Source organism: Emys orbicularis, chromosome 6, assembly GCF_028017835.1.
Source record: "Emys orbicularis isolate rEmyOrb1 chromosome 6, rEmyOrb1.hap1, whole genome shotgun sequence".
NCBI lineage: Eukaryota > Metazoa > Chordata > Testudines > Emydidae > Emys > Emys orbicularis.
Window position 1 is genome coordinate 133,602,684 of NC_088688.1, and position 15,651 is coordinate 133,618,334.

The window sequence follows — 15,651 nt, forward strand, 5'->3', positions numbered from 1 at the left end:
ATGGTCTCCCTGAGCACGATTACCCCTTCCCTGGATCCAGGAAACTGGTATGCCGCCCTCAACATGAAAGACATGTACTTTTACATAGCCATTCGCCCCGTGCACAGGCGATTTCTAAGGTTTGTTGTCAACCACAAACACTATCAGTTCATGGTCCTCCCATTCAGTCTGTCGACAGCCCCCTGAGCTTTCACCAACTGCATGTCAGTCGTAGCAGCCTTCCTTCTCAAGAGACAGGTGCAGGTATACCCCTACCTCGACTGGCTGCGCAGGGGGCACACCAGGGAGCAGGTGGAATCTCGGGCCTGGTTCGTCAGATCCACTTTCGAGAGACTGGACCTCCTCAACGTGAACAAGTCAACCTTGTCTCCGACCCAGAGAATAGAGTTCATCGGAGCAGTGCTGGACTTGGTGCAGACAAGAGCATTTCTGCCAGAGACACGATTCCAAGCCATGTCAAACATCGTTCAAGGCCTCGGGCGATTCCCGACTACTACGGCAAGTGGTTGCCTACATCTCCTCGGCCACATGGCAGCCTGCACTTAGGTGGTCCAGCGTGCGAGGCTGAGGCTCAGACCCCTGCAACCGTGGCTTGCATCGGCCTATCGCCCGGGACATGACAAGCTGGACTTAGTAGTGACGGTACCAGAGCACATACTCGAGTCCCTCCAGTGGTGCTTGACCCTCGGATGGTGTGCGAAGGAGTCCCCATCCACAGCCCACAGCCCTCCTTGTCCCTGGTAATGGACGTGTCAGCTCTGGGTTGGGGTGCACATTTGGGAGATCTACAAACGCAGGGCCTACGGTCTCAGGACGATCTCTCTCTTCATATCAACATCAAGGAGCTCAGGGCGGTACGCCTAGCATGCCAAACTTTTTGTGCCTGGCTGCAAGGCCAGTGCATGGCAATGAGGAAGAACCAACACCACTGCCATGTTTTACATCAACAAACAGGGTGGAACCCATTCCTCCTCCCTGTATCGAGAAGCCCTCAGGCTCTGAGAGTTCTGCATAGGATGCTTCCAGGTGAATGGAGTGGGCTATCTCCCAGGGACTCAGAACGACCTGGCAGACCATCTCAGCAGATCGTTCCGCAATCACGAGTGGTCCGTCCATCCGGATGTCATATACTCCATCTTCCAAAGGTGGGGGTTTCCCCAGGTCAACCTGTTTTCCACCCGCAGGAACAGGAAGTGCCCGATGTTCTGCTCCTTCCAGAATCACAGCCTGGGCTCGGTCACGGACGCGTTTCTGCTATCCTGGGGAGGCTGCCTGTCGTACGGCTTTTCCCCATTCCCTCTGGTGCACAAGAGGGGAGGTAATCCCGGTGGGTGGCCTCAGCATAGCCTCGACAACACTGATGCATCATGCTCTTGGAACTGTCAGTGGACGCCCCGATTGCGTTGCCACTCAACCCCAACCTGATCACTCAGGACCACAGTCGCCTGCTCCACCCAGACCTCAGGTCTCTCCATCTCACAGCTTGGAAGCTTCAAGGTTAAACCCCATGGAACTTCTGTGCTCGGAACCAGTAACAGAGGTCCTACTTGGCAGCAGGAAATCATCCACCAGGGCCACTTATCTAGCTAAGTGGAAAAGGTTCACCTGCTGGTGTGCCCAGCATCACACACCTCCAATCCAGGTGCCTATACCACTCATCCTAGAGTACCTCCTACACCTAAAACAACAAGGCCTGGCAGCGTCGTCCATTAAGGTACACCTCGCTGCTATTTCGGCCTTCCACCCAGGAGTATCTGGACACTCCATATTTGCCAACTCCATGGTGGGACGTATTCTCAAGGGCCTGGAACGCCTCCATCCCCAGATTAGATGGCCAGTTCCTGCGTGGGACTTGGTCTTCTCCCATCTAATGGGGCCCCCGTTTGAACTGGTGACGACTTGCTTCCTTCTCTATCTATCGTACAAGGTAGCTTTTCTGATCGCCATTACCTTAGCACAAAGGGTGTCTGAGTTGAATGCCCTCACCTCTGACCCACCTAGGGTGACCAGACAGCAAATGTGAAAAATCGGGACAGGGGGTGGGGGGTAATAGGAGCCTATATAAGAAAAAGACCCAAAAATCGGGACTGTCCCTATTAAATCAGGACATCTGGTCACCCTAGACCCACCTTACATGGTCTTCCACTAAGCCATTCAGAAAGTCAAACCAGTTGTTCGTAGCGGTGGCATCTGCACGTACTATGAGTTAGCCAAAATCCCAGCTCCAGCACTTACGGCACACACTACAAGGGCACAGGCCTCATCGGCGGTATTCCTGGTCCAAGTCCAAATCCAAGAAATCTGCAGGGCAGCGACTTGGTCCTCGGTGCATACGTTCACCTCTCATTATGCCATCGTCCAGCATGCTAGAGATGATGCAGCATTCGGCAGGGCAGTGTTCCAATCAGCAATTCCATAACTCTGACCCCACCGCCTAGGTAAGGCTTGGGAGTCACCTAATTGGAATCGATATGAGCAAGCACTTGAAGAAGAGAGAACGGTTACTCACCTTCTCATAACTGTTGTTCTCCGAGATGTGTTGCTCATATCCATCCCAAACCCACTCACCTTCCCCTCTGTCAGAGTAGCCGTCAAGAAGGAACTGAGGAGGTGCCGGGTTGGCAGGTCATATGTAGAGCGCTATGGAGGCACCACTCCAGGGGGCTCAACAGCTGACCTGACGGGTGCTGCTAGGGGAAAAAACTTTCCAACGACTGTGTACGCAGCGCGCGCGCACCTAATTGGAATGCATACGAGCAACACATCTCAAAGAACAACAGTTACAAGAAGGTGAGTAGCCATTCTTTTTTGCGAAAGCTTCAGATACCAATGCCGGAAATGTAATAGTGGCTTTGGTGATGTGCAGGGGGAGTGCTTTTTTGTACTGTAAAATTGATTCCTAAAGTATTCAGACTGGCTCTTAATTTTCATAGGAAGTAGACGAAAGTCACTGCTTAACCCAGTTATTTGACTATTTGAGTTTTGGCTCTGTAGGTTGCTAAAAATACTAGTAAACATCTAAATAAACTTGCAGATCTGCAAGCCCTGGAAACCTAATGCAGTGAATGCATTAAATTCCATTTGCTGCTCAGTAAAGGTGACATAGATACACGTGCAGTAATGTGGAACAAAATGAAACTTGAACAGTTGTGACGAAAATGTGTAGAATAGACTGCGGTTGCATTATTTTGCTAACTAGAAGCGTAGCTGTGGAATTTTGCAGTAGTTACTAGATTGGAGCATTAAAGTGTAAAATGCACAACAATTTTTACCTCTACCTATCAGCACTAAGGAAATAGTTAAGTATCTAAATCTGGATTTGTATGTCAAGGGGGTGCTTCCATGCAGTTCTTTTAAAACGCAGTTTTTTCTATAAATAGCTGTAAAGGAATAATTCCTAGGGCTGTCAAGCGATTAAAACAATTAATTGCGTGATTAAAAAAATTAATAGATACCATTTATTTAAATATTTTGGATGTTTTCTACATTTTCAAATATACTGATTTCAGTTACAACACAGAATACAAAGTGTATGGTGTTCACTTTATATTTTTGACTACAAATATTTGCACCGTAAAAAACAAAAGAAATAGTATTTTTCAATTCACCTACTACAAGTACTGTAGTGCAGTCTCTTTATCATGAAAGTTGAACTTGCAAATCATCATAGAATCGTAGAATATCAGGGCTGGAAGGGACCTCAGGAGGTCATCTAGTCCAGCTCCCTGCTCAAAGCAGGACCAATCCCCAACTAAATCATCCCAGCCAGGGCTTTGCCAAACCTGACCTTCTAAGGAAGGAGATTCCACCACCTCCCTAGGTAACCCATTCCAGTGCTTCACAACCCTCCTAGTGAAAAAGTTTTTCCTAATATCCAACCTAAACCTCCCCCGCTGCAACTTGAGACCGTTACTCCTTGTTCTGTCATCTGCTACCACTGAGAACAGTCTAGATCCAGCCTCTTTGGGACCCCTTTTGAGGTAGTTGAAAGTAGCTATCAAATCCCCCCCTCATTCTTCTCTTCTGCAGACTAAACAATCCCAGTTCCCTCAGCCTCTCCTCATAAGTCATGTGCTCCAGCCCCCTTATCATTTTTGTTGCCCTCCACTGGACTCTTTCCAATTTTTCCACACCTTTCTTGTAGTGTGGGGCCCAAAACTGGACACAGTACTCAAGATGATGCCTCACCAATGTCGAATAGAGGGGAATGATCACGTCCCTTGATCTGCAGGCAATGCCCCTACTTACACAGCCCAAAATGCCGTTAGCCTTCTTGGCAACAAGGGCACACTGTCGACTCATATCCAGCTTCTCTTCCACAGTAACCCCTAGGTCCTTTTCTGCAGTACTGCTACGTAGCCATTCAGTCCCTAGTCTGTAGCATGGGATTCTTCCATCCAAAGTGCAGGACTCTGTACTTGTCCTTGTTGAACCTCATCAGATTTCTTTTGGCCCAATCCTCTAATTTGTCTAGGTCCCTCTGTATCCTATCCCTACCCTCCAGCATATCTACCACGCCTCTCAGTTTAGTGTCATCTACAAACTTGCTGAGGGTGCAGTCCACGCCATTCTCCAGATCATTAATGAAGATATTGAACAAAACCGGCCCCAGGACCGACCCTTGGGGCACACCGCTTGATACCGGCTGCCAACTAGACATGGAGCCATTGATCACTACCCATTGAGCCCGACGATCTAGCCAGTTTTCTATCTACCTTATAGTCCAATAATACATAATTATTATACAATAATAGAATTATGTACTATAAAAACCTGCATTCAAAAATGAAACAATGTAAAACTTGAGCCTACAAGTCCTTGTTCAGCCAAATGCTCAGACAAACAAGTTTGTTTATGTTTGCAGAAGATAATGCTGCCTGCTTCTTGTTTACAATGTCCCTTGAAAGTGAGAACAGGCATTTGCATGGCACTGTTGTAGTCAACGTCACAAGATATTTACATGCCAGGTGCGCTAAAGATTCATATGTCCCTTGATGCTTCAACCACTATTCCAGAGGACATACCGATCTAAAGCAGTGCGGACCGGCGCATGTTCACTTTTATCATCTGAGTCGGATGCCACCAGCAGAAGGTTAATTTTCTTTTTTGGTGGTTCGGGTTCTGAAGTTTCTGCATCAGTGTGGTGCTCTTTTAAGACTTCTGAAATCTGTTCCACGCCTCGTCCCTCTCAGATTTTGGAAGACACTTCAAATTCTTAAATTTTAGGTCGAGTGCTGTAGCTCTCTTTAGAAATTTCATATTGGTATCTTTGCATTTGGTCAAATTTGCAGTGAAAGTGTTCTTAAAACGAACAACGTGCTGGGTCATCATTCGAGACTACTATAACATGAAATATATAGCAGAATGTGGGTAAAACAGAGCAGGAGACATACAATTCTCCCCCAAGAAGTTCAGTCACAAATGTAATTAACACATTATTTTTTTAATGAGCGTCATCAGCATGGAAGCATGTCCTCTGGAATGGTGGCTGAAGCATGACGGAGCATACGAATGTTTAGAATATCTGGCACGCAAATAACTTGCAACGCCGGCTACAAAAGTGCCATGCGAACACCTGTTCTCACTTTCAGGTGACATTGTAATTAAGAAGTGGGCAGCATTATCTTCTGCAAATGTAAACAAACTTGTTTCTCTGAGCGATTGGCTGAACAAGAAGTAGGACTGAGTGGACTTGTAGGCTCTAAAGTTTTCCACGGTTTTGTTTTAGTGCAGTTATGTAACAAAAAAACCCTACATTTGTAAGTTACACTTTCATGATAGAGATTGCACTACAGGTATGAGGTGAATTGAAAAATACTATTTCTTTTGTTTATCATTTTTACAGTGCAAATATAAAAATAAGATAAAGTGATCACTGTACACTTTGTGTTCTGCATTGTAATTGAAATCGATATATTTGAAAATGAGAAAAATCCAAAAATATTTAATGAATTTCAATTGGTATTCTATTGTTTAAGTGCGATTAATCGCGATTAATTTTTTTGAGTTAATCGCGTGAATTAACTGCGATTAATTGACAGCCCTAATAATTATCTGAAAAATTGTGGAAACCCTTGTATATTTCATTGAAATTTTGAATTCTTCCAATGGCGCTCCCTGATTCTGCAGCAACTTTTGGAATAACCATTAAAAAGGGGTTGGTCAGACAAGGTTGGTAAAGGAAAATTGGTATTCACTAAAATAGCTTATTTTCCTCATGCACCCTGCACAGTATGACTCTTCATCTAGTGTTGCCTCAACCTACTGTTTTCTCTATTTAAATTCATTTTTATGCGGTAAAGGATTAACTCTTTATGAGGTTTTGAAGCTATTTTAGAGTGTAACATTTTTCCCTGTCAGATGCTCAGCACACTCGAGAGCTCAAATGCCTTATGTGGTGTTACCACTGACATGTGCTCTATAGAGGTACACTGTGATAAGTCTCTAGATTTAATTACAGGTTTCAGAGTAGCAGCCGTGTTAGTCTGTATCCGCAAAAAGAACAGGAGTACTTGTGGCACCTTAGAGACTAACACATTTATTTGAGCATAAGCTTTCGTGGGCTACAGTTGCAGTTGCATCCGAAGAAGTGGGCTGTAGCCCACGAAAGCTTATGCTCAAATAAATTTGTTAGTCTCCAAGGTGCCACAAATATTCCTGTTAGATTTAATTAGGGATTGTTATCCTCCCCTGGTTAAGAGCACCCAGTGTCTCAGACTAAGAATTTAGAATATGTGCAGAAAATTTTGTGACGGAAAACACAAATTCCTTAACCTGACTGACTTTTATAGCTAGCTTAAAATGAAGACATAAACAGAAGTGTGAAGTGGATAAATCCAGCACTCACTCTTCTCTATCCAAACCTAATCAATTAATCAGAGGTTAACGGTCTTCACAGCAGCAATTGCATTTGCCTGCTCGCTCAGTTAAAATCAAACACTCTTTTTGCTATAGTCAGGTTCCCCAGTGTCCTTGCATTCTAGACCCTCTTTGCTACAATCTGTACTTGTTGCTAAAGGCACTGAACTCTCCTACTATTCATATTTCAGATGTGCTTTGTGTTGAATGAATTTTAGCTACAGCAGTGCAGCATTCAGCTGTTATTTCCTGGTGCCTGTTCTCTAACTTATTACAGCCGTGAAAGCATAGTGATGTGACTTACTGTACTCAGTCAGACTGACATAACCACTTTTTAAATGAGAACTTAATTTGAGGTTACCACAAGAAATCAATTCAATTCAAAATCTCTAGTAAATAAGGAATGGGAAGAGAAGCCTAACTGTGGTCACAACGTTTATTTGAACAAATGACTTAAATGGTGAAATCCTAATATAGTAAACATTCAAGGAGTTTTAATCTACTTAACCGTAGTGGTTTCTAAATGCATCTCTCTTCTTTAGTTAAAGGCATTAGGATTTCCTGAAGGACTTGTGATACAAGCATATTTTGCTTGTGAGAAGAATGAAAACTTGGCTGCCAACTTCCTTCTACAACAGAACTTTGATGAAGATTGAAAGGGAGAGACTTTTTTATCTCACAGTTCACACCAGTGCATTACACTAACTTTGTTCACTGGATTGTTTGGGGGTATTTGGGCTCATATCCACAATACTTGGTGTATGGTATGGGGGGAGGGAGAAGAAACATAGGAAACAAAGCAAGGATAAATGAAGCATGTCTGCTTTAAATTGGCAGATGCAGCAAATCACACAGTGTAAAATACTATACAACCAAAAATCAGCTTCTGCAGGTATTTAGTTCCTTCTATAAACTGTAGGTTAACTTTTTTCTAGGTTTTCACTTTTACTGTACTAGTTCCAGAAACTTAGTGTAATGCCCTGCTTCATGTTTCTTTTTACTTGACATTGGTATTGGAAAATAGCTTTTGCTACCTAGAATCTACAATCTGTATTTCATGGCAACACTGGATAATGGCTTTGTGAAATCTAAAAGAATTGAGCAACTGTAAACATACATGCCAAAATATAGGGGGTTATTTTGCTGCTTCAGATGTATTAAATTTAGTGCAAGAAGCCCATGATTTCATGTTAAATGCTGGATTTAAGAAAAAATGCCTTCAAATGAAAACTCATTACTGTTATGTTAAAATTTGTTGATCATTGAATTAGACTCCCTTCTAACATGATCTGAGAAGCTGTACACATACAGGCAAACTTATTTTCCTGTTTACGTCTTTTCTTTTCGGGGGGAAAATGATAGATATCTACTTACTGTTTACTTCAATGTTACGTTGCAGTAAAGGTTTTAAAAACAACTGTTGCATGTTTGGTTTTGATGTATCCCTTTTTGTGAATTGAGCACTTTTTGGTCAGCAAAAAAAAATGTAAACTTCACTTCTCTCCATCATAGTGAAATATTATTTATTAACAAGTCAGATTCCACTGTACTTCCTGTTTTATTGAAGTTGTTTCACCAGTACAGCTGGAAGTATTTCAAAACCAGGTATCTAATGTTTGTAACACCTTTGCTTTATTTTTTTTTCATCTTCTGTGAGAACGTAGGACCACTCTAAGGCTATTGGCATTGTATTGCTCTTGAAAGGATTGTAATGTTTCAGGAACTTCTCTTCAGGAAGGACATTGTGTCTATAAATTGCTGTGTGGGGGAATTCAGAACCTGAGAATTAGGCGAACAATCAAGTTATTGCATCCCAAAACATTATGCACACCTACTTTTCCTTCGATTAAAAGTAAGCTCTAATTGTAGAGTTCTGAGTCTTATTTCTTGGTGCCCCGTTGTCAGTTATTTTGAGTGCTGAGCGGCTAATTCAGTGAGCTTTCCTCTTAAGTACAGTTTGGCTTGGCAGAGACAACTTTAACTCTGCTGCAGTGCTGAGGAGGAAAATGAATTTTACTTTCTCCAAAATTCTCTTGTACAACACTTCCTGAACATGGGCTGAAGATAAGTCATCACTTTTTGGCCATAAAGCAATTACATGTTAACTCTCTAAACTATGTGTTTAACCTTTGATCTCTTCATCTTTATTCATCTCTATCTTTAATGGTACGATTCTGACCAGATGAGGGATGTTATACATGGAATATGTAGTCAGTATGCTGACTGATCTTATTGTTCACCGTCTACAATGAGTCATGTACCTTGGAAAAGGGGATGAGGTGGGGGAGAGTAAAACAAACAGCTCCGAGGCTGGGATTTCATCTTTGCATGGACTAGCTACACTGTACTAAAACTTTCAGTGCCTAGAATAATGAGCTTCAGGGTGCCCTGTGGTTTAACTAAACAGAGCTCTCTGCTCCGCTGTAGCCTTCAAGTATTTTGAGGGTCTTCGGTTTTCTGATGTGTTTCTTATTCATTCAACTTTCATTGCAACTCCTTAGTGTCTTTCATGGTTACATAATACCCATGAGTGCTAACACTGCAACAATATGGCAGTGGTATCATGGGCAGCTGTATAGACCAGTAAATAGTTCCAGACTGAACTTTAACCTTTGCAGATTTACAAATTTAACTTCAGGACTTCAGAAAACAAAAAATAAAAACAGATACACTTCAATACACTTCAGATAATTTAAGCATAAGCATCAGTACCATAAGCAGGGTTTCATAAAAAGTTAGTCAAGATTAGCCCCTTTTACCTGTAGAACATTATCCTCTTGAAAATAAGCGGCCCTGCTAGATCTAGTGAATATAGACTGGTAATACTATGCACCTGAACTAGTGCTGGAAAAATGAGTACAACTTCGACCATGGATGCAGGCTGAGACAAATCCCAGCCACTCCTTAGCCACCGCTGGACAGGCACATCTCGTACAAGTCAAGTTTTTAAGTAGGTAGCAATATGACCTAAACAAGTCGCCCTCATATTATCTCCTGTTTTCCTTCAAGTAAAGGTCCTAGGGCCAGGCACTGTTCATGTGGATAACTGCTGTTCGCGCATTGATAGGTGTGCGGGACTTCTCCCATGAAAAAGCTTCACTCAGTCTCAGCTCTGCTATTTATGGTTTAAGATGTCCCTAGTCCTCTCTGCTTCTCTTTTCAAATAGCAGGGGTGATTATTCTTGTCCCAATCGCAGATCCTCTCATGGGCCTAACTGTAGCTGAAGAGTTTAGAGCAGGGGTGGCCAAACTGTGGCTTGTGTGATGCTGCGCCCCCCGCCCCCTGCTTCTTTGCCCACCGGGGTGGGGTGGGCTAGAGGCTTCTGACAGATGGCTGGTGCCTGCTGCGGGGGGGGGGGCACAATGTAAAGGTTTGCGCCCCCTCCCCCCCGCTTGAGTGTCACCCTCAGCAGCCCCTCCCTGCAGCTCCCCGGTGTTAGCTCTGCATGGAGAGGCAGTGGCAAACAGTTGAGAGCTGCAGGGCGGGGCCTCTGCTTTAGCTCCCTGGGTGGAGGCAGCAGCAAAAGCAGGGGCTCCTGCAGCTCCCAGCTGTTTGCTGCTGCCTCCACCCAGGGCACAGCTCATCAGTTCCAGCAGCTGCTGTGCAGGGAGGGGGCCTTGCAGCAGCATGTAACCAAGCTGGGCCAGCAAACCCTGGCAAAAATCGGGGGATGTGACCCCACGTGTCCCTCTCACCCAGCCTCTGGTTTCTACCCAGCAGGGAGGAGGGCATTGGGGCTTCAGCTCTGTGGGACAGGAGGTGCCTGGCAGCTGCACCATGCTTCTCGAACTTCTGAAGTTTGTTGACTCAGTGTCAGTAAGTTTGGCCACCCCTGGTTTAGAGTGACCTGGTCTCCCCCTCCCCCTTTTGCGGGGTTAGGTAGGCAAGTGTGTGGCCAGTGTCACTCCTGAAGCTTAGTCAGATGATGTGACTAAGAGCTTTGAAATGAAATCGTCCATTTGGAAAATGAAAAGTTGGATTGTTATGAAACAAAATAATGGAAAATGCCTTTGAACTTATTAAACTATCCAAACAACTATTTTTTTTCATTAGCCCTAGTCATAATCCCTGAGAGGACATCTGTACAAATGGTTACTGAACTAAGCTGCTACAACCTTGGTCAGGCTCTGTTGCTCATACTCGAAGACTGTAAATAGCAGACAAATAAGAGGACTTGCTAAGGGGGAGAGTGGTTACTAAAGGTGGATTGCAGAGATGCTGGAATACTGAGTGCAAAAAAAAATGGGTCCTATTCCACATCACCCTATTGATGCCCATTTGGCAAGATGCGTGGAAGTGGCCAGTGGAAGAAAAGTTTGAATGGGTAGTAAGGTGCTACCTTTGTAATCGCTGTGTGAGTTTAGTGCTGTTAGCTAGTTTCTGATTTGTCCAGTTACTGTACTGCATGCATACGAGTCTTTTCTTAGTACTGTACTAGCTCAGTCAGGAATAGGAATGTTCAGTCTGACAAGAACCTTGAGCTTGTACTATAGATAAAATATTAGGCTCGCTCTGAACAGCTTCCCCCTCCTCTGAAATAAGAAATGAACACTGGTTGGGCAAGAGATTAAAACATGAATAATAAGCAATTTAATGCTTCCTTTAACTTAAAATGCACTTTAGTAAAACTGGTATCTGGGAACTCTATTGTCCACAAATTTTGTTAGGATCAATCTTCATGCAGATCACTCAATCTTGAGTGGGTTTAGTTGTCAATTTAATAAATAGTACCATCTAAAGTCATGTTATTGCTGTTCACCTCCTATCCCTCTACATGCTCCCAGACACATTTTCAATACAGAATAACAATCAAATGTTGTTGGTACTAGGAAATCCAGTAGCAAGTGGTGATGTTCAGGGCTTTGTGTTTCCTGCACCGCCGCCCATGCAGCAATGCTTAGAAGTAGACCATAAAAAACTTTAAGCCTCTAACTTAAAGGTAATAATGTGTGAGCAAATCCTCAGTGCCCTTATGTAGGAGCATCTTTGGAATTCCTATTGTCTGAGATAACCAGGATCTCAGACATGATACATGAGGGATAGTCATGTACCAAGTAAGTCTTTCAGCCAAAGGGTGAGGTGATTTGTTGTGGCCTCCTAGTTGATGGATTCATTGCTGTTTGTTCATTCATTTGAGTTTTAAAGACCGCAGCCTTGGATAAGAAAACAGGTGAATTAATCTATAGTTCATACATATGAGAATTTTTAGAGCTAGTCATCACTTTTCAAGTTCAGATTTTTTTTCAATAAAAAAACTTTGAATGGAAATCCCCTGAAAACTTTGTTGTTGTTCCCCCGCGCTGTAGTGTTCCGATGTATTGCAGTATGCAGTACCACCAACTGCCAGAGAGTTACTGCTACACTGGGCTGTCGTTAGAGGGCTTCAGCTCATGCAGCGGAGGGATGAAGCCATGAGAACAGTGTTCTGGGGAGCTATTTCAGAGCACATGCTCGCTGCTCCTTCTGCTCCTGTTTTTCTAGACCCAGCGGGAAGTAAGAATCTTGCAAAAGTTGAATTATTCTAATTGTCTTGAGTTTTCTACTGTGTGACCATTTGAAAAGGAACGCTAAAGGGGGGGTTCTAGGCTGGGGTTGGGTGTTTGGTAAGAAGAGTACTCAGTCTGGAGGGTTGAGGAGTGGAGGGGGAAGTCGGATGGGAGCGATATGCAGAGTGTTGGATGGCAGAGGTTTCTGAGCTGAGGGGGTTGGTTCTGAGCGGTAAAGAGATTAAGTAGGAAGAGGGGCCTGGGGCATTAGTGATGTGAAAGGAAGGGTCTCTGAGGAGTTAGGGGTTTGGGGGAGCTCAGGGGGCCCAAGGAGTTGCTAAGTCAGCCAAGGGACAGGTCAGTTTGGCAAGCTTGAGTACAGGGGCGAATGGAGTCAACTAATGAATGAGCGTGTGGGTGAAATGTCGTATCTGCGTGAGGAGAGGTGGCAAGGAGAGAACAGTGAAGGGGTCACAGAAGGATAAAAACCATATGTTACTATATACAGACACACTCTTCGGAGGTCTACTCAATATAATTCCGCCTTGACTGCCAGCGTGACCCTGCTTGGAGAAAAGGAAGCTGACAGGTAAAACTCTTTCTCTTTCATTGTGTGAATGTAGTGGTCAGACATTTTTTAACTTGCTGCACTTCCATCCACGCATGTCTTTTTAGCTGCCTTTTCGGCTTCTTTACAATTCCCCCCTTTCCTATTTGAGCTGATTGGAGAGGGAGCACCTAGCTAAACAGCACATTTTGTGGGCATGCTATTGCTTGTTTTGTTTGTACCTATGGCTAATTTAAAGTAATTAAATTCCCCCCTTGACAACTCCTAGGCTCCTGGGTACTATCGAGGGACTGATCATGTGGAGTTCATTTTGACAGTTCATTCTGTTGGGATTATGGGATACTGGCAAATCTTTAATTCATGACCTGTTGGCACTTGTCTTAAATTCTAAATAATTGTGACCTTCACAAGGATGCAAACAAGGGGGATGGGAGATTCATTGGCTACTAGTTGAGTGGACATGAGCCCATCTTTTCTCACCTTGTTTGGGAAAAGCAGTTTCCTGATGCAAGGGGGATGCACAAACCAAGGCCGAGTTTGGGTGCTTCCGCGTGGCGCACAGCTCTAGCCTCAGAGGAGGCTGCTTGCCTGCCGTGCAGAGTGCGGATGCTGTCTAGGAGAACAGAGGATCTTTGGAAAGGAGTAGGGCAGGATGAGCAACATCTTGTGGGCAGGATCAAATATGGTAAGACTAGGTGCATCATCGTCAAGTGGGGGGGGGCAGGGGAGGGGTTACTGCCATCCTCTGTGTATTTCAATTTAAAATGAAGGAAATTAAAGATGCAAGTTAATTTGTGTCGGGTTGATTTTTTTTTTTTTAAGTTGCAGCTTGAAGTTGCTCAGGGTTTGGAATATTTCACGTGTCCTAGGGTAAATAGATTAGTAGGAAGAGTGCAGGTGAGGTGGTCAGAGTTGGATGATAAATTGCAGAATCATACACCATACTTATTTGTCACACGGCAATTACCTCAACATGTGTGGGGTGTGGGTGTACATAAATTTTGAAAGCATCTGAGTTGGACTTGCATCCTTATTGTTTATTAAAAGTTACATATGTTTGCAGTTGGCTGTATTGAGCAAATAGTCTGAATGCAATTTTAGTATGTAATTCTATGGACTGTTTTGTGGTGTAATGTTATTCCAAATATGAATAAATCTAAGTACAAATAAAACCCCACATGGGATTTCCTGGGGGACAGCCTGGAACTGGGAATGCAGCATTTCACATCTGGGTGAAAGAGAGATTATTTCATTTCCAGCTTGAGCAAAGGAAATCTGAATGTTATTCAACAGATCTGAACAGGCTAAATATTACTACAATTCTAATTAACTTCCATTCACATGAGAAGTGGTGATAAGTGACGTTCGCATGGCTTGATTTTTGGAATATATTTGTCACTATGTTGTTATAGGCAGAGCTGGTAGCACCACCTATATAGTTTTGCCTGACACTTCCCTTTATGAGATTCTTGTTTTCAGTTGCTTATAACTTTGCAGATTTAAACCATTGGCCTTTGGCTGAATTTTTGAGGAAATTTTCTGCTAAACCAGTTTGGCCATTTCAGAATGAGATTAGGGAAAAATCCATTTTTCCAAGTTAATTTTTTTAATAACCGTTTTGTTGAGAGACTCTAGCACATCCACGGTTTTGAACAAGGGCTTGACAAATGTGGGGAGTAGGGCTCACCCTGGTGGCTGGAATATGACTTTTTTGCTGTTCCCCTGAAAAACTGCCCAAGTTTGGCCAAGTTATAAGCCTCTGAAAATCTCTACACATGCCCACAAGAGAGTGGGGTAGCTACGTTCGCTGAAGATTCCATCTGCTCTGACCATGCTCCTTCCCCTCATGGCTCCTAGAACTGACAAGACTGCACATGCACCATCCCCGACAAAGCATGCTCCATCCGGGGCTGCAGGGGCTGAATGGGATTTTCCCTGCAGGTATTGCTCCCCACAGTCAGCAGCACGGAAGAGGAGGAGAAAACAACCTGATTGAAATGCAGAGGAGAAAACAGCTGGACAGGCAGAGGGGTTGATTGGGGCAAGGAGGTTTGGGGGAGAAGACTAGAGCTGGAAGCCATGGAGATGTTGGGTGAGGAGTTAGGGACTGGGACTTGGGGAGGATGGGGGACCTGAGATTGCACAGGCAGTCCAGGGAGCAAGGAGAGACTGGGGCTGAGAGCCAAGGGGAGAGACTGGGACTTGACCAAGAAACCTGGGAGGGAGACTGGGACTGGGATGGCGAGCTGGGGGTTGGGAGATGGTAGTATAGAGCTAGGGAGGAGAGACAGGACTGGCACAAGGGCAGGCTGGAGTGGGTAGGGCAGAAGGGGCCAGGCTTGGGAGGAGGCTACAGGGATGGAAAGCTCTGTGGTCACGAGTGTACACTCCACTTCAGAACCTGGACTGAACCCAGGCTGCCTCTATCACACCATTCCTCAGCTGTCAGCAAATATCTGTGACCCCCACTTGCAAAGTGAGTGTCTCATTCTCCTCTAGGGGCTGGCCCATACAGAGGGGACAACCTACTGTTGCTATCAGTTAACTCCCTTCGCTCAAATGGGAGAGTCTGTCTGGGAGAGCTAAAGGCTGAAAGCTCGCTGATGAGCCACGTGGGGGCCAATGTGACTCCACATGATGGAATCTGTTTGTTTGCAGTGGAAAAACATGATTCTGTAATTAAACACTGTACTAATGTGTATGCACAGGGGGGGCTGAATTAATGTTGCACAGACATT

At 44.3% G+C, this 15,651-nt stretch overlaps 1 protein-coding gene across 1 annotated transcript in view; it reads left to right on the forward strand.

Moving 5' to 3' along the window:
* The window catches only part of RAD23B (RAD23 homolog B, nucleotide excision repair protein), a 51,991-nt gene extending 43,267 nt beyond the window's left edge, over positions 1 to 8,724 (forward strand). Inside the window, exon 10 of the mRNA XM_065405980.1 lies at positions 7,401 to 8,724. Within this exon, the coding sequence (XP_065262052.1) occupies positions 7,401 to 7,514 (114 nt within the window). The 3' untranslated portion in view covers positions 7,515 to 8,724. The remainder of the gene's footprint in view (positions 1 to 7,400) is intronic.
* The last annotated feature ends 6,927 nt before the right edge of the window (positions 8,725 to 15,651 follow it).